At 43.5% G+C, this 21,639-nt stretch overlaps 1 protein-coding gene across 5 annotated transcripts; it reads left to right on the top strand.

The window, feature by feature from the left end:
- The first annotated feature begins 1,354 nt into the window (after nucleotides 1–1,354).
- Nucleotides 1,355–18,395, top strand: CRK (CRK proto-oncogene, adaptor protein). 5 transcript variants are annotated; one of them, XM_041482772.1, is made up of 4 exons: nucleotides 1,355–1,681; nucleotides 8,947–9,482; nucleotides 12,224–12,328; nucleotides 15,091–18,395. In XM_041482772.1, exons 1-4 carry the CDS (start codon nucleotides 1,438–1,440, stop codon nucleotides 15,226–15,228), a joined length of 1,023 nt encoding a protein of 340 aa, XP_041338706.1. In that variant the 5' UTR covers nucleotides 1,355–1,437; the 3' UTR covers nucleotides 15,229–18,395. The 5 variants fall into 5 exon arrangements, with proteins under 5 accessions (XP_041338706.1, XP_041338702.1, XP_041338705.1 ...); XM_041482768.1 differs by lacking the exon at nucleotides 12,224–12,328; XM_041482771.1 differs by lacking the exon at nucleotides 12,224–12,328 and having other exon boundaries at nucleotides 8,947–9,312; nucleotides 15,091–15,291.
- The last annotated feature ends 3,244 nt before the right edge of the window (nucleotides 18,396–21,639 follow it).

The raw sequence follows: 21,639 nt of genomic DNA, 5'->3' as shown, positions 1-21,639 counted from the left end.
CGTGCATGCCCACACACACATGGCTCCTCTGTGGCACCAGTGGAACTTAAGCTCTTCCCTGTTTGCAGACCTCTGTGGTAATGCAGTCAGTGAACTGCCCTGAATAAAATGAAAGTTTTGCTTTTGCAGGGCTATTTTTAACCCAGAACAGCTCGTTGGCCCAATTCAGTGTGTGCTGCCATGAAAAGCAGCTGTGCTGGCACAGCCATGGGGTGGGAATATGTGGCTGGCAGGGAGGATGAGGACAGAGGCTGCTGGCACAGCCCTGAAGGAAAACACAGTGAGCTGCAGCCTTTAATGTACAGATGAAAATATACACAATATACTGAGCTGGAAGGGACCCACAAGGATCATCTATTCCAACACCTGGCCCTGCACAGACAGCCCAACAACCCCACCCTGTGCATCCCTGAGAGCATTGTCCAAACTCTGCTGGAGCTCTGGCAGCCTTGGGGCCGTGCCCATTCCCTGGGGAGCCTGGGCAGTGCCCAGCACCCTCTGGGGAAGAACCTTTCCCTAATATCCAACTTAACCCTCCCCTGACACAGCTCCTGCTCTTCCCTCGGGTCCTGTCCCTGCTCACAGAGCACAGGTTGTGTCCCTCAGAAGGATGTTGCAGACCACAACGAGGACTGACCTCAGTCTCCTCTTCTCCAGGCTGAACAAACCAAGTGACCCCAGTCCATTCTCATAAGCCTCCTCAGCAGCAGGGCCAGGGAAGGGATTGTCCCCCTGTGCTGGGCACTGTCCCCCTGTGCTGGGCACTGGTAAGGCCACATTCGAGCACCGTGTCCCCTCAGTTCAGGAAGGACATCGAGGGGCTGGAGGATGACCAGAGAAAGGAGCAGAGCTGGGGGAGGATCCGGAGCACCAGGAGAGGTTGAGGGAGCCAGGAAAGCTGAGCCTGGAGAAAAGGAGGAGGAACCTTCTGTCCACAACTGATGGAAAGGAGGTGGGAGCCAGGTGGGGGTCGGGCTCTGCTCCCAGGGAACGAGGGACAGGACAAGGGAAACGGCCTCAAGATGTGTCAGGAGAGGTTAAGGCTGGACATCAGGAGGAATTTCTTCCCAGAAAATATCATTATACGTTGGAACGGGCTGCCCAGCGGTGTGGCGGAGTCACCGCGCTTGGAGGTGTTCAAGAAACGACCGGATGCGGCACTCTGATCTGGTTAAGAAGGCGGTGTTCGCTCACGGTCGGACTGGATGATTCCAGCGGTGTTTCCCAGCCCGATCGATGCCGGGATTCACCCGCCGTTCCCGCCTCCCCCTCACAGCCCGCCCTCACACCGAGCCCCCGCCCCGCCCGCGCGGGGAGATGACGTCACGCCTCCCGCGTGCGGTCACGTCCGGTAGGTGAGGTCAGGCCGGGGCCGCCATTTTGAGCGGCTCCGCGGGCGGCGGCGGCGGCCGCGGGCGGGGGAGGAGCGCGGCCCCCATGGCCGGGCAGTTCGACTCCGAGGACCGGGCGAGCTGGTACTGGGGGCGGCTGAGCCGCGCCGAGGCCGTATCGCTGCTGCAGGGGCAGCGCCACGGCACCTTCCTGGTGCGCGACTCGGGCACCATCCCCGGCGACTTCGTGCTGTCGGTGTCCGAGAGCTCCCGCGTCTCGCACTACATCGTCAACAGCCTGGGGCCGGCGGGAGCCCGGCGGGCCGGCGGCGAGGGCCCCGGGGCCCCGGGTGAGTGACCCCCAGGGCCGGCGGTGCCCGCAGCCCCGGGCAGGGCAGCCGGGGCGGCTCCGCTGGGCGCCCGGGCGGTGTTCGCAGGCGTGGAGCCTTTGTGGTGGAATTAAGCCGTGCTCCGGAGCTGGGGCCGCTGCCCGAGCAGAGCCGACCGTCCACACCTGCCGTCCTGTGCCACTTGAAATTCAGCGTCCTGGAGTTGGGCATCCCGCCGCTCCAGCCTCGCACCTCTTTGTTTTCCTAACCCCCTTAGCGATAGTTCATAGATTTTCCGTGTCATCTCAGCCGGGAGGTGGTTCTGTGGAAGTGTCATCCCCAAAGTGTGACTTCTGACAAGGCAGTTTTGCATTATCAGGGAGGCTGAGTTCGAGTTTGAGTGGTGGGAACTCTTGAGGATGTAAAGGCAATGGTTTCTTGAAATCAGATGTGAAGTTCAGTTTCTTTCCCCTTGAAAGGAGAAGTTTTCTATTATTCTCATCAGCTGAACATTAATAATGAAAACAGCACGTTGAAGTGTAACACTACAAGTGCAGAAGGTGCTGATTGTGCCGGAGGGAGAAGCAGATTTTTTGCCGTTTAGTCCAACTAAACCCCAGCAGTGCAGAGCCCTTGGATGTGTCAGAACGTGCAGTCCAAAGGCACTGGTGTCCCTCCTGTGGGAATTAGGGAACTTGGTGCTGGAACTGCTCGAGTTTGGATATTAATCCTTGCAAACTGATGTGGATGTGTCATTGGCATCTCTGCAAGGAGCCACTAGATTTTTTTTTTTTTTTTTTGATGACCAGAGAAAGGAGCAGAGCTGGGGGAGGATCCGGAGCACCAGGAGAGGTTGAGGGAGCCAGGAAAGCTGAGCCTGGAGAAAAGGAGGAGGAACCTTCTGTCCACAACTGATGGAAAGGAGGTGGGAGCCAGGTGGGGGTCGGGCTCTGCTCCCAGGGAACGAGGGACAGGACATTATAGTAAACCTGTGTAATAAGAGATTTGGTGAACTTGTTTGGCAGACAGTAGACAGAGACACTCGTGCAGGTCTATGGTGGAATAGGAGACCAGTAGTGGAAAGATGTAAAAAGATTTGTTTTAATTTTCAGTCTCTGCACAGAGGGGTTGACTAAGGAGATAATCTGAGAGAAAACAAAATTAGTGCCAGTAGATTTGCACTGTTATACAGGGGAAGTATTTCAGATTGGAAAAATAGGGAAAGTCTAAACTCATCCTGTTTATCCCAGGAACCTCCTGGAGCTGCACAGTGCACTCAGGTTACAGAGCTCCACAGGTAGAAGTTAAAGGTGGCTGAATTCAGCTGGAAGTGGAATTTATTGCTGCTGTGGAGGGTCAGAATGTGCTGGGTTCCTGTTCCATGTGTGTGCAGACACAGGTTTGGTGCTGTAATTGCTGACAAGGATGGCTGTGTTGTGTAGGGCAGAGTCGGTCACCAGCATGCTTTGTTGTAAATCCAACCTAACTGGATTTTAAAGACAAAAACCACTGGGGTCATGAGTGTCTGTCACTTCTGGGCAGTTGTTTTTTGGGGAACAGCTAATCTCTGGGGCAACAGTGGCATCACTTCAGTACAGCCATCCTGACTTTTTTCTTGTGTTACATCCTAAGCTCAGTAACATTTTGTGGCGTTCTGTGGGTTGGCTTTGGTTAAAATCATGAAGTGCCTTGTAATTCTCTTCTGTTTTAAAAGAGTAGCTGTGTAAGCTGGTGGCACAGTAGGCTTAATATATCTTGAAAAGTATAATTATGTTTTGGTTGGTCTCCTTTTTATTTGTCCCCTGGAAGTTCTGGGGAGGGGTGATGCATCACTCCTGCACTACAGACACTCCCACGCTGATTTCAGTAATTTTAATTAAATCATGCCTCCATGCTGATGCTGCTGTCTTCACGCTCCAACCAAAGAAGGTGCTGGGGAGGTATATATTGAATTATACTTCAAGTGTAATTAAGGTGCTCTTTCAGAAAAAAATAAGTGGGAGGTTGTTCTGCAGTGGAAGGGAGGTGAAAACAGTAGAAGATTGAAGATGATTCTGTGTTTGGGTAGGGAAGCTAATGCGGTAAAAAGAGTTAAATGTTTGCAAATTGTCCTGCTTGTTTACTGTGGTCAAGCTAAAACATTAGGAAAAACAAAATCACTCTATTTTAGTATGGTACATTCTTTTTTTTAGCAATTGTTTGGCAAATACACTGGTTCTCTTAGAAATTTGAATATTCCAGGTTGGGTTCTTGGGTTGATTTGTGTTGGGCTCAGTGTCTGAAATTCCTGGCTGCTCTCAGGGATAGGGAAGCCTCAGCACAGAATGAATGAAATGAGGAGCTTTGGCTTCCCTAAAAGCCACAATGTCACAAAAACATGATACCTTCTTTGATTTCTGATGTATAAAGTAAACTTGCAAACTCTTGTTAAATTGACCTTTTGACTGATGCTGCAGTTTCTAACTTCTTGCAGGTGATTTTTCAACATAACAAAGAAAAAAGAATTGAACAGAATTTTTTAATGTCTTCTGGAATGTTTTAAGGATGTTAAAAAATACGATAAATCACTGAATTATGGGAAAGAAAAATAATTTGTTTCCAGTAGGAGTGGATAATTTGTGATGGAGTATCACAGTTATGGCTAAAGAAATCCCAAACAAGACAAAGTGCTCCATGCAGGCATTAGCATATTGATGGACAGCAGAGGAAATATTAAATATATCATGTGTTTGTGTTGTAACATGGGGACTTGGGGTAAAAATGTGTGATATGCACTAAAAAAATGCCTGAAATACCTAAAGATAGAAATGCTCTCTCTTGAGAGTGCAGCATTATAAAGATGAAGCCTTAATGTTATTAAATTTGTCTGCCTGAAGTAAGCAAATACAACAGATAAAATGCAGAAATGAATGTTTTCACATTTCACATTATGAGTTTTAAGAACATGATTCTGAATTGAACTTCCTGGAATCATAGAATCCTTACAGAGTGATACCCACACTCAGCCCTGGGTCAAGTGGCTTTAGGCATGTGTGAGCAGAGTGGTTTAATTCTGATGCTTGTGTTTTGGTTTTATTTTCATTTTTATATTGAGATCAAAGTATATTACTAAACTAGTTGCAGCTTTAGAAAGTGCCTATATTAGACATCTGCTCTTATCCTCTGATCTGTAAATGATGACTGCAGTGATCAGAAATGAGTCTAACTCCTGAGTGAATGTTTTCCTGGTGTGCTCAGAGCTCTTCCACTCAATAGAGTTTTATGTTTTTATAGGGTGTTCATGGGATTTATTTGTTCTGCTCAGCATGAGTAGGAAGGTACTTGAGAACAAGGAAAAAAGGTGTCCCCCACCCGTGGGGGTGGAGGAAGCACAAGGGCTGGAATGTGGTGCCTTCAGAGCCCAGTTCCCGTATGCTCCAGGAGGAAGTGGCTTACATCACTGGGGTGTCTTACTGGTGCTCTGTGAGATAAGAACAGCTTTTGTGGCCCTAAACACACTCTGAATTGGGAAAGGGAGCCACCCTTACAGAGTAAAACTAGATGCAAAAATAAAGACCTGTATTTTGGTGAAGGAAAAGGTTTCCAAAGCTTGGGAATAATGAGAAAACTCCCTATTGACACTAATAATTGGAGTAAAGAGAGAAATGCAAACCCCCTGAGATGCCTGAGAAAGGGAGAAGTTGCTCTGTGTTTTCACCACCTGCCCAATCAGCAGAATATTGGGTGGTTTATAGCCCCGATTCCCCAGGATCTGGACAATATTTAAAACATACACAAGCACTTTTTCCCAGACTGGCACAAAGGCAGCACAGTGTCAGAGGGTTGTGACAGGAGGGAATGTGCATCATAAACAGAGAACTGCTATGAGCCAGGTTTGAAACGTTCTTCAATTGTGGGACCCTTTGGATTTTAACTCTTGCCTCACCTTTTGTGGCATCCTGAGATGGCTGGAGTTATGTTAGTGGACATGGAGTAAGGAAGAAAGAGGATACTCAGCCCTTTGTGCTTCTCATTAAAAAAGTTAATCTTGCTCAGCTGAGCAGTGCTGGTGGTGGAGGTACTCCCTGAGCAGCTCTTCTTCTTCAGCTGTGCCAGGCTGCAAAAAGAGAATTTCCAGTACTCAAGTGTCCCAGTTTTCTCAGGAAGTGACTGAAGTTCCTGCAGGAAATGGACTCACCTTTCCATGCTTGTGCTCTTCCTGGGAGCACTCAGAAGATGTGCACACTGTGCTGCTCAGACTTGTGCCTTCAAGAGGAATCTCAGGATCATAAAGGAAAACTGCTCTTATTCCCAAAAAAACCCCACTCACCTTGTTGCTGTACCTTTTTCTTGTGTTAGATCTTGCCTGAGCAGTGTCACAGTTCAAACAAGAGGCTGAAGCATTCCTCTGATCCTGAAATCTGTTAATCTTTGAATTTCATTATACCAGGGAATGACAAAACTCAGGAGCCTGTAGGGAGTGGAATAGTTTCCCACTGCATGTGAACATTGTAGCTGAAGATCCACAAAAGATTTAAACTGATGGAAAGTTTTCCACTTGGTTGGGAAGGTGGAGTTGTATTTTATTTCTAATCTGCATTTTACCACCATTGACTTTGAACTATGTTGACCTTTTTATGCCTGTTTTAGCTAAATTTTAGGAGTCATCTATTTAAGTTCTCCAGACAATTAAGAGATTGCTGCCTTTATATTAATTGATGATTAATTTAGATTAAGTTTATAGATTTCTTGTTCTAAATCTTCTGTAGCTGTCTTACATTTTTTAAAAGAAAAGCTTCAGAAATGCATGTGGTTTTTTGGCAGCATGGTCTTTGGGAGGGTGACATATCTCCTTTCTGATGCTTTTCTCTCTGTCCCTTCAAGGAGTGCATTGATCTTTCTGATCCCACAGTTTGGAGGGTCTGTGTCCTCTGGCTGTTGTTCAGCTGTGCAAAACACCTCTCAGGATCTGATTTTCCAGGATACAGTACAGTGATTTCTGTACATAATGTTCCAGAGGACTTTTCTTCTTAAAGTCCAACTTGGATTCAGGTACACTTGGCAGGTCCCTCAGGCTGTTGTGCATTAATTCAAGAGCGTGAACCTGTTCCAAAGGAAAAAAAAAAAAAAAAAAAGACACTTCAAAATGCCTTGTTCATCCTGGTGAAGATTGAAGATTGACCTGGCTGATGAATGTTACTGATGAACTGCTCATTTCCTGTGACCTGTGGAGATTTTTCTGTGAATCCCACATTGCTGAGACAGAGCTCAGCCCCCTGGCTGAGTCAGCTTGTAGCAGGTTTCACTGAGGTAAATTGGTGTTTCAGCCTCTCTGTTTCTGTCATGTGAAATAAGTTCCATGTCAGTGAACTTCCCTGAGACTCAAGTCTTCTCCATATGGGTTGCAAAGAACTTTGCTGCCCTGCTCTTTAAGTTCTCATGACTTTTTCTTTTTGCTCAGATGTCAAGCCTTGATCCCTAAAGATTCACAGCTAAAATAGTGCTGGAAATTTGCACATGGTTTCTGTCACCAGGTTGGTCTGAGACCTGATGTGTTTCCCACTTCTAACTCTAGCAGAAGTGCAGCTTTCCCAGATCCTGTTTTCCACTGAGCTGTTCTGAAGTGTTGCAGGCATGCTGCCTGTCCAGCCAGAATTCCTGTCCTTTGAGCCCACAGAGCTGACAGTGCCACTGGGATGAAATTCCAGGGTTCTGGCCAAGTCTAGAGCTGTAAGTTGCATCTCAGCAACAGAAGTTGAGGGGGTTTTGCATCCTCTCAGCACTACTCTGTGGGAGAATATGATGGATTCTTAATTCTCTTCCCATGCTGGGCTCCCCTTTCTCACTGATAATTACATTAACTTCCTTTATCTCTGGTGATGCCAGTTTGAGGGTTTTTTTTTTGCAGTTTTTCAAGGCTGTTGCTTTTGGGTTTTGGCTCACTGTGTTTGTATTCATTTCTTTTGAGAGCCTTTCAGGGTTGTTAAAGCATGCAGACATGCTTTTTCCAGTGACTTAGTTCTGCTCCTTCGAATTTCCTTTAACCAGCTCCACTAATGCTCCTGTTCCTTCAGGATACTTCAGAACTCATTTCTCGGGTGTTGGTCTTATTGAATCTGCCCTTTTCTCTGTTACAACCCCTTTCTGCTCTCCTGAAAGAACTTGTTGTAACATTAGCTTTCCATGCTGACAGTGCTGCTTTGCAGGGAGTTTTGGATCAGTGACAGCTTGAAAGATTCTGCTAGCTTTGTACTCCAGAGCTAAGGCTTGGGACTGTTAGATATTCCCTGCAGAGAAAACAGACTTGCAAAGTAAGCATCTCTGTCTTGCTAAAAGAGTTACTCATTAAAGTATAAATCTTTTCATCTGCACTCCCTTCCCCCAGCCTTCCCCAGTTCTTCCCATAACTGATGGCATGGGGCATGGTGGAAATAGAACATCATGTGTGTGTTTTTCCTTAGCTGAGCCTGAAGAACAAAAATGGAAAAAAAAGCACAGCACACAGATTGGAAATGGATATTCTGCATTTGTAGTGATGCTTGTAATGGCTTGGATGTGAACATCATCTGTATTCCAGTGTATGTGAGGTTTGGATTTATAGCTTAGGCTCCATCTGACAAACATGGCAAAGAAGCTCCAAGACTTGAGATTAAAAGGCTGAGTTATACCTGTTATGAAAATATATGTTGTTGCTTTGCATTGCATGGAACGGAGATAATTTTCTTTACTGGTACCTTTTATCAAAATGAAAAATTACTTTATTTGCTCATTGACATCACTTGTTTGCTGCCATGCAAAGCAGTTTTCTGTAGTGTCCATGCCTTTAAACCAAGGTGTTACAACAGGTAAATAACCATTATTGCAGTGTTGTTCTTTGGAAATAGATCTGAACAGCAGAAGAGAGTTAAAAAAAATAATTTTCTTGAAATGGTACCAAAATTTACTTCCTATATTTAGAGTATAAAACAGGAGAATTGAACAGGCTCCTGAGAAACCCTGATGTACTGAATATTTTAATCTGTTGCGTCCATGTAACATTGAAAGAAACAAAGATATTTTTATCTTAATTCGGGAAGTTTGGTGGTGCCAAAGAATTTCTATTTTCCTTCCTTGACAAAATCTTTTTAAAACCTGTACTCGTAATCATGATAGTGCTGCCTTTGATTGAAAATGCTCTGAGAAGCTGAATACGATATCAAGGTGATCAAATTTGGTGTTGAAATACTTCTGTATAAATGTATTTGTCTTCTCAAATGTTTGATTTGTAGTTTTCATGCTCTCCTTGACATGTTGCCTTCTCTTTTCAGGGTCGAATCCCACCAGATTTCGAATAGGTGACCAAGAGTTTGATTCTTTGCCATCTTTACTGGAATTCTACAAAATACACTATTTGGACACTACAACCTTGATAGAACCCGTTTCGCGCTCGAGGCAGAATAGCGGGGTTATCCTCAGGCAGGAGGAGGCCGAGTATGTGCGAGCCCTCTTTGACTTTAATGGCAATGATGAGGAAGACCTCCCCTTTAAGAAAGGAGACATACTGAGAATCCGGGATAAGCCTGAAGAGCAGTGGTGGAACGCAGAAGACAGCGAAGGGAAGAGGGGAATGATACCCGTTCCTTACGTCGAGAAGTATAGACCTTCCTCTGCTTCAGTCCCCACTCTGATTGGAGGTAACCAGGATAGTTCCCACCCACAACCACTGGGTGGGCCGGAGCCAGGGCCCTATGCCCAGCCCAGCATCAACACTCCGCTCCCTAACCTTCAGAATGGCCCTATTTTTGCCCGGGTTATCCAGAAGCGAGTCCCTAATGCCTACGACAAGACAGCCTTGGCTTTGGAGGTACATAATGGGCAAAATTTAGAAGGAAGAGATCTGTTCAAGGGATTTCCCTTTCGCTCACGTGGTAGTTTTGGAGGAATGAGAAAGGGAAAAGCTTTGTAATACTGGTTTTATGTCATGATTAATAAGTTATGGATAAAATGAGTGACTCGAGTCACTTGTAAATTAGATTATTGTTGATTATTATTAGGTTACTGAACCAGTATTGTGTCTGTTGTCAACCATCACTAACATAAGTGTTTCCCCATCCATGTTTTTTTGTGGGGGGAGGGAGAGGGAGCAGCTCATAAATTGCGTGTCTGAACCTGTGTTTGCTGTTGTGTGCCTCACCACAATCTGTACAAGGTGTGCTGGGTTATTTGTTGGTTTGTGTTGTGTTGGGTATTTTTTTCTCCCCGATGTGTCAGCAGTTTTAAAGCAATCAGTGGAAACATTGGTACACTTTGAAATTACCTGGACTGAGATGATGATCACACATAGAATTTAATTGTAACATCACCTCAAGCAGATTACTTTGAGTTTAGGTTTGAGGCAGGAGTATTTTACAATTCACACCACAGTTTGTTAGGTCTGGTGTAAAGCAGTGATTGATGGAGTAGGGTTTGTAGTAAAGCACTGAGTTTTCCCCGGATTGATTCACTTCCTGACAGGATCAAGTAATTGCACAGGCCCTTCTTGATTTGTCTTTTTTCCTCTTAAAAAGGTGACTGGAATGCTCTATCTCTCCACATCAGATAGTTCTCCCCCAAGTTACATTTGAGGAAATTGAGACTAAGGTATTCCCTGTGGCAGACCTTTGCCTTAGGATATGTAAATTGTATCCTTTAATCTAGGCTTTCTTTGAGCTAGAGGCTCTGGAATTTCCTGATACCTAATTGACTTCCTGTTTATATAACATTTTAAGTACTTGGGAAAAAACAGTTTCTGTGCTGAGTCAGAGCATCTCCTCTGCACTCTCAAATACTTTGTGTAATTGTGCATAGCACAAAAGGCACTCCAGGACTTCAGTGATCTGGCAGCTGTAGGTGTGTGTCTGGTGCAGAACTGGGAGATGCAGCACATGCTGCAGATGGAGAACTGATGTACAGCCTGGCAGATGTGAAATCTTTCCCATGTAGGTAGTGAATATACTCTGAGTTGCTACGCATTCTGTTATAGGGCTGAATATCTTGGGGTTGAGAAGCAGGTATAAAAATTCATGTAAACTCACCAGATTTTGGGGAAATGTGAGGATTTTTACCCTTCAAACTCTCATAAAGGTTAAAATGCTATTTCTTTCCTTCTTTTTCTCACCTTTTCCACCCAGTTACCTCCTGGAGCTTGGGAATATTCCTGAATGCAGGCTGTTATAATTCCTAGATGTTAGATTGGATTTGAGCCTCTGGATACTGTTGTGGCATATTTAGCAAAATCTTCTGGTTTTCTTTCTGAATTTGCATTCTCTTAAGCCTTAACTTCTCACTTTATTCCACTAAAGAACCCCACACTGCTGCCTAGTGCAGGATTTGGGAGCATGGAGTGAAATAGGGAGAGTGAGGAAATGCTGCTAATCCAGGCCATAAGCAACTTAGAGTGAAAGGAAATGCTTTCCACGCTGGAGAGCAGCTCGTGGGTGCCAGGGCTGATCTTAGGTTAGTTCAATCCTCTTCACCAAAACTCACATGATCCGGCAAGAGTGCCGTGCTGTGCTGTAGGAAGAGCAGTTTTGTGGGTAACACCTCTCTCTTCTGAGCTACCTTTCACCTCTAGTGTCTTTTACTAACTGGTGGGAAAGGCTGAGTAGCTGAAGTATTTGGGAGAGGCAGCTAAGGGTCAGCTCAGCTTGGCTGTGTGACCACAGGAGATTTCTGGTGTTGAGAAATGGCCTTTGTGGGCCTCTTAAAACTACTTAAATATTTGTCAGTTGACACCTTGGCCCTCTTGTTTAGGGTGCTGTATTCCTGTCTTGCTCTTCATTTAAGAAATGCAATAGCAGTCGTGGTTCTTCATTCTGTATGTAATATTGCAAACACTTAGTTTTAAAAACTGAGCCATTTATCACTGCTTCTAGTGGCCTTCAAATCTTTGCAGCTTTTATCACTTCCAATCACAATGTTACTGAGTTGCTTTCAATGTCTGTACAGGAAAAAAAGCAATATGCACTTCATTTTCTCCCAAGTTTTTCTTCATCCTGTCTATCAAAGTGCTGTTTCTTGTTGTCTCCTTTCTCCACATTCCCTTTCACTTCATGGTGTTCCTTCTCTGTTTATTTAGAGATCTCTTTCTTAGATAACTTAGTAGAGAGCATTATGTAAATCTTATCAGGCCATTTTTGCCCAGACCTCTTTATAAATACAGCAAGTGGGATTCTTTCCAAATGAAAACTCTTATCCTTAAATCTGGCAATATTCATGGGAGGGGGTGGATCCCACTGTTTCTCTTAGAAAAATAGATTCTTAACATCAAACAGTTTTTGCCCAAACTGCAAACAGAATATCTGTGCTGTTCTGTTATTTTAAGCCTGACGTGATTTTGAAGAGTTCAGGGAAGGAGGAGCAGAGCAGGTGATGTTCTAATAAAGGCTGTGCTCTATTATAGAAAAAAGATTCAGCAGCAGAAGTTAACATTTATTTTGCATGTAACTGGACCTATGCAAGGAGTTTTCAGTCTATTTTAAGAGAAAATAGAGGAGGAAAAGGGAAGATCTGTGTGGTGAATGACTCTGAGATCGATGGATTTATTTTTTTTCTTTGTAACAGTAGCAGAACTCTGCCACCTTGACCTCACCAAAGAGGAGTACTTGGAATAAAACCACAGCATACAGAAGTCTTCACTTGAACCTTCAGTTTTGCTTTGAAGCATATGGGGTATATTTAGTTTTAAAGCTTCTGATGAAGACTGAGACAAACCTGGCTTTCTAGCAGGGTACAGTGTTGTTCCTGAGGTGCTGTGCTTGGTGGGATGATGCACTATGGACTAATGTTGCCATAAATCAATGCTGAAAGTGAGGAGAATTCAGAGACAACATCCACTCCTAGCCTAAAGGTTTTAAAACTTCAGCACTTGTAATAAGTAATTTTTGGAAGGGTTGTCTATATTGTCTTCAGGAGAGTGGTTGAAATATAGCTTACTAGGCAGAGGTTTGAAGCAGATCTAGAAAGATCTCTCAGTTAGTCAGGATCTAATGGAGCCATTTTATCAAGGCAGCATTTGTGAAATGGTCCATGCTTGTTTAAAGTTAGTCCTGCTTTGACAGATGTAAAGATACATAGATATGTATATATAAGAATGAATGAAAAGGTTTATATATATAAATGAAAAGGGAATAAAAACTGCATCAGTGTGTCTGCTAAATGAAATTACTGGCAAAAAAAATAAATATTTGATCTCAGAGGTCTCTCCTCATTTAACAATTACTGAAAAGCAGCTTTCAAGTGTAGCTTTTTATAGTAAGGGGAATTCATAATTGAGTGTCCCTTGGCTGCAGTGACCCTGAAACACCCCTGGAAACCAAAAACCAGCTACAGGATGCTTGGGAGCAGGGGAGTTTCACAAGCATCCCATACTGTAACTCAGTGTCATTGCTCTGTTGCACCCGCCTTTTGCAGGTGAGTTTATTGTGAGGCATCCAAGATAAACCCTAATGAACACTAATTAGGGTGTGATAGAGCAGAGGCCAACAGTCTTAAGGCAGCAAACCAGTGCAAGTTGTGCTTTTCCCTTCCCAGTGGGTTGGAGGTTAAACACTGTTCTGCTGAGGGCTCATCTGTAGATTATATCCAGGTCTGAAGCAGTTTGAAGTTATCTGGGACATTGTTCTGGCAATGGCTGTGATTAGGAAATCAGATTTTCCACTTCTAGTATTGTCATATTGAATCTTATCCTTGTTAAATTATAGCTGATAGATTGTTTTGGTCAGCAGAATATTTTTGTTGGTACAACCCCCAGAGTGGTTATTAGCAGTAGCAAAATTATACAAACTGCATGATTAAATTCCTAAAGAGCTGAAGCTTGCATTCAGAACTGGAGGAAGGCTTCCTTTTTGCCTGTAGCTAATACATAAGAGGATTTTCTTCAAAATATGATTCATTAAAATGTCTGTACTAATGACTACAAAAGACAAAAATAAAGCTACAGCAAGAGTCCCAGTGGGCCTCTCATTACCAGATAAGTAATCATGAGAGGTATGGGAAGCTTAATTAAATGTCCATGAAAGGGGTTGAATTTATGAACTGTTAAAAGATGTTCTGGCAAATTATTTCAAGTGATTAAAACCTGTAAAGTTAATGGAGATTGGTAACATCTCAAATTGTTTTCCTTGTTCTTTGTTGCCTGCCTGGAAAGTGCAAATAATGAGGTTGTGTTTTGGATGGATTTGGAACACGGTGATGAGCGTCTGTGTAAACTATAAGTATAGTCAGTGAATTTCTGGATGAAATGCAGTGAGGCCTTTGGCCACACCTTCAGAGTTTATTTACAGTATTAGTGAAAAAAAAAATAGAGTCTGTCTATCCCAAAAGCATCCTCCATCTGTGATGTGGGAAGAATACTAAAAACCGTTGTACGTTACTCATAAATCAGATTATTGATAAAATTCTGCAGAGGGGTAGAAATGGGTAGACAGCTTTTGAGTGGTGCATTCATTAACTTTCCAGTGAGTGCCTTTACAATGTAAATTCTGCTTTCTCGGGTTGTGTAAGTGCCACTTAATTAAAGTACCCTTAAATACGAAACAGAGTTGGGGACTGATCAGACCTAGACTTGTGTCCTGATTTGAACTGCCTGCACAGCCCTGGGGAAGTGCCTGCTGTGCAGTTTGTCCCTCTGTCACAGGGGGATGATAGATGATGCCTTTGGAATTGGTGCTGGCAATATTAGGGTGGAGATTAGAATAGGAGATGTATTCCTGAGCAAGTGGGAGAGGGCATCTGTTATCTTTACTATTCCCATCAGTGCTGGACTTGGCAGTGCTGAGTTAATGGTTGCACTCAATGACCCTGAAGATCTTTTCCAACCTAAACAATTCTGTGATTCAGTGGGATTTATTTCTCTAAGAAATCCATGCTGGGAAAGACTGAAATGCCATCTGGCTTTGCTTTTGGTAGTGGCTGACTGTGGATGTCCAGAGCACGAACAGAGCAGCCTTACAGCACTTCTTATACACTTGTTATAATCTGTGAAGAGAGGAGATCCTCCACTTTCCAAGTTTGAAAAGTGGAATTCCAAAACTAAAGAGCATTTGAGCTTGTAGATTAGTGTCCACTTGATCCAGGTGCAAGCCTTTCTTGCTGTATGAGGCTTTGGATGGAGTCTCAGCAGTGTGCAGGCCTCTGTCAGTCCAGCAAGGCATGTGTATCAGGATAGCACGTGATGGCACTTGGAAAGATTGGCTTTGGATTGCTGGCTCTTCAGTTCAGGTAGTTCTCACCTGGTCTAGGTACATTTCTTTATATACTTTCTTGGAGTGAATGGCATTGGGGGCAGGCTGGTGTCTCAGACACTGTCAGGACTAAAGCTTCTTTTTATAGATGTGTATCTGGTGCACGTGGGTGACAGCACACCAGGGAGGGGTGGCAGCTCATCCTGCCCATGTTTCTGATTTGTAACATGTGTATTTCTTACCCCACAGGTCGGTGAGCTGGTAAAGGTCACAAAGATTAACATGAGTGGTCAGTGGGAAGGAGAATGTAATGGCAGACGTGGTCACTTTCCATTCACACACGTCCGTCTGCTGGATCAACAGAATCCTGACGAGGACTTCAGCTGAGTGTGGCTCAACAGTTGCTCTTACAGATGGGAACAATCTCAACTTGTTTTTATTGCAGATGCCATCAAGACTAAGCTCGGACCGACGCTGCAAGCGGTATTGCTTGGATAAGCATTCTGATAACCTGCAAACCCCTGGGACTCAACACCACCATTCCTTAAGCAAGGGTCATGTAATTCAGGGTACGACAGTAGATAACTCGTGTGTCCAGTGGCAGAACTAGGCCATGATTATAGGTTGTAATGCCTGCTTATGTCCACGTGCACGGCAGCCTGGACCTTGCCAGCAGCAGCAGCTGGAGAAAGCAGTGCTGTAGATGTTCAGAGAACATTTACAGCTCTCTCCGGGCCCATTGCTTATGTTGCTTCTTCCTCAGGCGATGAAGATCAACCGTAGACAATTCAATACCTTGATAGAAATTTGACAAATTTATCCTGGAGCTCTCTCCATGTTTTTTTGCATCCTGGGTTCTCTGTCCTAGAAAGGCTCCGCAGTGCCCTGTGTGGTCAGTTAGCTGTGCACAGCACAGGCTGATGCAAGGCCGTTGGGGACAGCCTTATGATTTACAGATCCTTACCATTTTCATGGTAAATGACAGATCAAATCAACCTCAGAATTCTAGAAGCTTGTGGACACTAGATTGATTTCTTCAGTACTGTTGATGCTTCAAACATAGCAGCTGATTTTAATTTAAGATTTTTATTAACACACAGTATCTCCTTTTATCCACAAATACAAGGCTTATGGAAGTGTAAAACTCCATATCAGTGCTGAAAAATACGTGCATAGCACTTTAATACATAGCTTTAAAGCAGTGTTTGATTCACTAAATATACTAAAATATTGACACTGCTTTCCAATAAAATTAAATTGTCTAGGGCTAGTTTAATTTTTCTAGAATTCTTCAATATTTTACAATACTGTTACAGTACAAATCAGTGTCAAACACGGTGAACTGACAAACCAAATATTAGTTTTATTTTAAAGACATTCTGGGGACTCTTCTGGTTTAATTCCCATCTGTAAAATATTTGATAGTGAATTCATGAGGATTTTATTTTTAATAAACTAATGGAAAATAATTGTGTGCTTCTGGATTGATTCTCAAAAGGCATAATAGAGTAAATATGGCTTCCTAGCTCATGATGAAAATCAGTGCATTGAGTAGGCAGTATTATGCACTGCTTGATGGCTGTTTTTTAGTCTGTTCTTCTAATTATCTGGTTTTCTCTAATATAAATCAGAATGGATTTAGTAAGTTTTGTAAACTGAAATTAAACACTGAAGTAACTCTCCCTTGCCTGTACCCTGGGTTGTTTTCCAAGCACAGCACTCTGGTGACCAAACTAAATTTTGTAACTTTGACTACAGTATAATCCATGCAGAAGGGTTTTTCTAAATAGTGTCAAACTGAAACTGTTGGGTTTGGTTGCTTCAGAGCCGTGTGACCCCAAGGCTCATGGGTTGCACGTGCTGCAAAGGCCTTTGCTGCAAGGCACGGACCCTACAACAATACTGGTAACACTTTACCTCAGAACTCTGTAACATGCTGGAAATTATAATATTTCTGTTCTATTTAAGTACTAGTTGTTTTACTTCAAAACTAATCCATCAGCAAGTCTGAGTAATGTTCAGGTTATGGGCACTCATTAATTCTGTGGACTAACGTTAATCACACTTGTCCATCACCGGTCTCATGAGCACTACTGAGGATTATTATCAAAAACTGACAGCAGGGACAGTGGGGTAAGAATGGAAACAAGGAATTGCAGCTCTGTTCTACCTTGGATTGCTATTCTGGTTAGGGTGACGTGCCAGTGATTGTGGGAGCTCTTCTAGCTTAGTACAAAATTTACTTTGAGGGGAAAAAATTGCAAAACTAACTCTAGGTTCTGTAACTCATCAGGTTCTTTAAGGCTGATTTGTGGTTTTCCTCTGATCTTGATAGTCACTGTAACTGTTTGGGAGGGTTTTGTTCAATAACTGCACTCTAAATAACAGACTTAATACTGAGTTTTTCAGTTGCCCATATGCTTATATTTTTTTTCAGGTATTGCAAAAGAAACTTAATAAACAGTGTGTCCTTAGAGTGACACTGTTCTGAAGTATTTTTGCCAACTGCAGTTAATGAAAGCCCATATATTTGTACTTTTCCAATCAGGAATTCAGATACCAAAAGATCATTTTTCTGGAAGTTTTATTATGCAAACCTTGCCTTTTTAATACGAAATACATGAATTGAATTAACTAGCAAGTACCCTGCAAACTTTGTAGATGTGGTTTTGTTAAGACTGTATAAATTGTGAATATTTGTACACTTTGAAAGAGCAAAATAAGGAAACTAGAGGAGTCTTAATAGCTGCTGTTACACTAGAATCCCAAGTTCTTGTCAAGCAGTTTTTTTAGCTGACTGATACATTAATGCAACTGTTTTCCACTCTTCAGTTCTAAGCTGAAATGTGATTTTGTTTCATAGGTGATAGAAAGGAGTATGAATTTGGACAAAATAGACATTTCAACTTGTCAGGCTCTTCAAGGCAAATAGGTAGAACCTATGTCCATGAACATGTAGAGGAAATCCTTTTGTGGCCTTTGTTTATCCTTTTCTGTTTGTTCCCTCCCTTCTCCCCGATGCGTGCAAAAAAATCATTGCTCAGAATGTTGGTCACAATCTTTTGTCTCTTCCTTGGCTGTGGTTTTGGTCTCTTGTGCATAGGCAGGTGTTAGAACTAGAATAATCATTTCTAGAAATACACCATGAAAGCAGAATGCTCCATTACACTGTGTTCTTCTGGTGCATTTACACGTTATATCACACTAAAAAGTACAACTGGCTGCTATGGTTTTTTAATATATATTTCATTTTGGTAAGCCCCAGCCTTTTTACTAATATATGACCTGGTTAAATCTTGTTAATCTGTTTGAATTGTATTTGTTAATAATGCAAATATTTCTAATCATCTTTAAGAGTAAAACACTTCCTTTTTGTTAATGGTTTTGGGGAAGGATTCTAACCAAACCTGTTTGAAGAAAAATATGAACATGTGCCATTGTATTATAACACTATCCACTTTCTTGACAGTTAAAGTCCTTTTTTATTTTTTTGTAGCATGTAATGTATATGTTCATAGTACGTGAAGTAAATAAAAGTATAGCCAAAACTTTGACTCAGAGTCATTCTCAATCAGTTCTTAGAGTACTTGCATTTAATAATTGAAAATAGAGGGGGTATGGCCATTTTTAATTGGCCATGTTAGTATGAAAATAATTAAATAATTTAGGTAACTAAATTAACTTGTCAAACAATAAAATATGGCTTTTTTTGAAAGAAGGTGACTTTCTGTAATTAAATGAGTCAAGGGGTTGGGGGAAATTTATATTCTCATTTCAAAAAAATCTTGTGAGGAATGTTAAGATGAGATTTTGTAGCTCTTGCTCTCAATTCTACCTGCACAACTGTGACAGGGAATAGTCTGGGGATTGTTTGGATGGGGTGTTCAGGAAGATAAAAAGCTGTTTATATATTCTTAGAAATATCAGTGAAAATAAAGTTTCACAAATGAATACCAGCAAGAATCTCCTGTAGGAGACTACAGATGGTTCCGAGGAGCTGTTTTTATGTGTGGTGGTGTGAGAGCACTAATTCAGTGAAAGGCCAAGGTGTGCAGGTGCTGTCCAGGGCTGAAGGACAGAAAGTCAGGACCAGAATCCCATGGGGGGCAATGTTTGTAACATCAATCTGCATTAAAGTTACTTTTGCTACACTATTCCTTAAAAACTGCAAGGGGACAGTGACCCTTAGGCCCCAAGGATAAGAATCTTGATGTGTCTCCACACAGTAAAGATTATTCTGTCAGCTCCAGATGGAAAAAAACCTTTAATTTTTCATAGATGGAAGTCCCCAGCTTTATCCCAGTGCTCACCCACTGCAGAGCTGCAATGCAAAGGTGCCTTTTAGTGAGATTAGCTGAGAGAATTTCAGAGCTGCCTGCAGCCAAAAGGAAGAGGCTGTGCCTGCCCTTCCCCAGGGCCCTGCCAGCCGTCCCCTCCTGCTTCACCTTGCCCTGGTGTTTGCAGAGCTCCCTGAGCTGATGGAGCACAGGGCTCATGCAGAAAACTGCTTTTCCTGTTCCATTCCCTCTCCTTTCAGCCGTGGGGTTCGGCTGCAGCAGTGGTTGAATGAATTAATGTGAAAGTTCAGGGGGCAAAGGGCAAGCAAGGATTGCATCAGCAAATGGTTCTGTATTTCCTTGGATTAGGCTGTTTATTCCTCATGCTTTGCCAAATCCCTGACCAATTTCCAAATATCTGAATGCCATCTGTAACGAGTGCATTCAAAAGAATTTAAAGTATTTAGACAATATGCTATTATTTAGCGAGGGCATTAAGAATGCACCTCACTTCTGGCAATTAAATCTGGCTGAAGTGTCCTGATTTACTGATATTACCCTGCAACCTGAGTGCCTGCTGAATGTGAGGATCACAGAAAAAATTCTAAATTGATCCAAATCTAATTTATTGTGCGCAGCTCCCCAAGTCTCTGCTGAAAAATAGACTTTTATGGTCAAGAGAGTGCAGAAGTGATTTGTAAGTCTTAAAAATCTACACAGAAATGGTGACTGTGCACTACTGGGACCTTTTGAGTGCCTAACTCTGTATCATGTATTTACCAGCAATTCAGAAGTAAAGGTTTACAATGATTCCCAATTTCAGCAAAATCAACATTTTCTAATTTACTTCAAATAAATCAAAAAAAGCAAATTTTTTTCTGGACTTGACGCCTAATTTTCAGTGACCTTAGTCACTGATGTCTTTGTTTTTAAGAAATCCTGATTAGATGATTCTGATCTGTGAAAAAGAGGGCCTAAATATCCTTTGAAAACAGAGCATTGATTTTCTGAGCAAGTGATATAAAAATAATTCTATCAAGTTTTTAGATTTATCTGTAAGAAAAGCATAAGGTTATGTTGATCTTGCAGATCCTAAAACTCTTGTTCATCAACTGAAAAAAAATAAGTCAGGCCTCTAATAAACTATTGAAAAAAATGTGCTTTGAATGGTGTTCAAGGTGTGTGCCCTCAGTCACCCATCAGGAGCCCATTTCAGTGGGCACAGTACAATAAATAATACCTGACTTTGTGTCCAGGAGGTGCCAGGGCCAGCTCTATCTCTGCTGTCAATACTTGCAAAGGTCTCTGTGCACTTTTCCTGTCAATGAAGTGATGGGAGAGCATCCATAGCCTGCACTTCCAGGGAGATACTAGGAAAAGAGACAAGACTTCATTTAGAGCTACCCTGAGCAAATCACAGAATTGTGGAATGGTTTGGGTTGGAAGGGCCCTTAAAGCTCATCTCATTCCAATTCCTCTGCCGTGGGCAGGGACACCTTCCACAAAACCAGGTTGCTCTAAGCCTCACCCAGCCTGGCCTTGAACACTCCCAGGGATGGGGATCTTTGAAGATCAGGTTCATGCCAGCTATGCATCATCCCTTTTAGTTTTCCAAAACCATTCTCATTTCAGTAATCGAGGCATTATCTCAGTTATTGAAGTGAATGCTCCTTTTGTTTTTCAGAAGTACTGTATGAGGAACTCGCAAAACATTCCATTTTACTTCTAGATTTTCTAGCCTCTTGAAACTGTGAAATTACCACGTGCTATGCACTGGAGGCGATACTTAGAGCGATACTTAGAGCAAACTCTGATGATAGGCTGCAGAAAGCTGTACCTGGCCGTCTGCCTTTGGGTCACAGATCCACCCTTCCACGTGGGGCACACGCGGTGATTTGTACCCAAATACCGAGAGAGGGTAACTCAAACAGCGCTGTCAGCGTCCGAGGTGGCACAAATACGGAGAGATGGAGCCGCATTGAGGGAAACGCCACGGGCGGCCGGGCCCGCTGCCCTCCGCTCGCCCACGGCCATGTCCCGGTCACGGCCCCGCCAGAGGCGGGCGGGGGAACGGCGGATCCATCCCCGCCATTGCCGGCCCCCTCATCCTTCATCCCGCGTTATTCCTTATCCCGCCTCACCCCTCAGACTGCTTCATCCATCCCGCCTCACCCCTCAGACCTCTTCATCCATCCTGTCTCACACCGCTTCACCCACCCTGCTTCACCCCTCAGACCGCTTCATCCCTCCTGCCTCACCCCTCAGACCTCTTCATCCATCCTGCCTCACCCCTCACACTGCTTCACCCACCCTGCTTCACCCCTCACACCGCTTCATCCCTCCTGCCTCACCCCTCACACTGCCCCATTCCCTTTATTCCTCACCCCTCACACTGCCCCATTCCCTTTATTCCTCACCCCTCCTCACACCCCTCACGCCGCCTCACCCCGCCCGCCGCCCGTTGCCAGGGAGCCGCCGTTGCCATGGGAGGCGGCGGGGCGCATGCGCGCGCCCGCGGGAG

This window comes from Pyrgilauda ruficollis, unplaced genomic scaffold (assembly GCF_017590135.1).
Source record: "Pyrgilauda ruficollis isolate IOZ18807 unplaced genomic scaffold, ASM1759013v1 scaffold59, whole genome shotgun sequence".
Taxonomy (NCBI): domain Eukaryota; kingdom Metazoa; phylum Chordata; class Aves; order Passeriformes; family Passeridae; genus Pyrgilauda; species Pyrgilauda ruficollis.
This window is presented reverse-complemented; position numbering and strand designations above follow the sequence as displayed.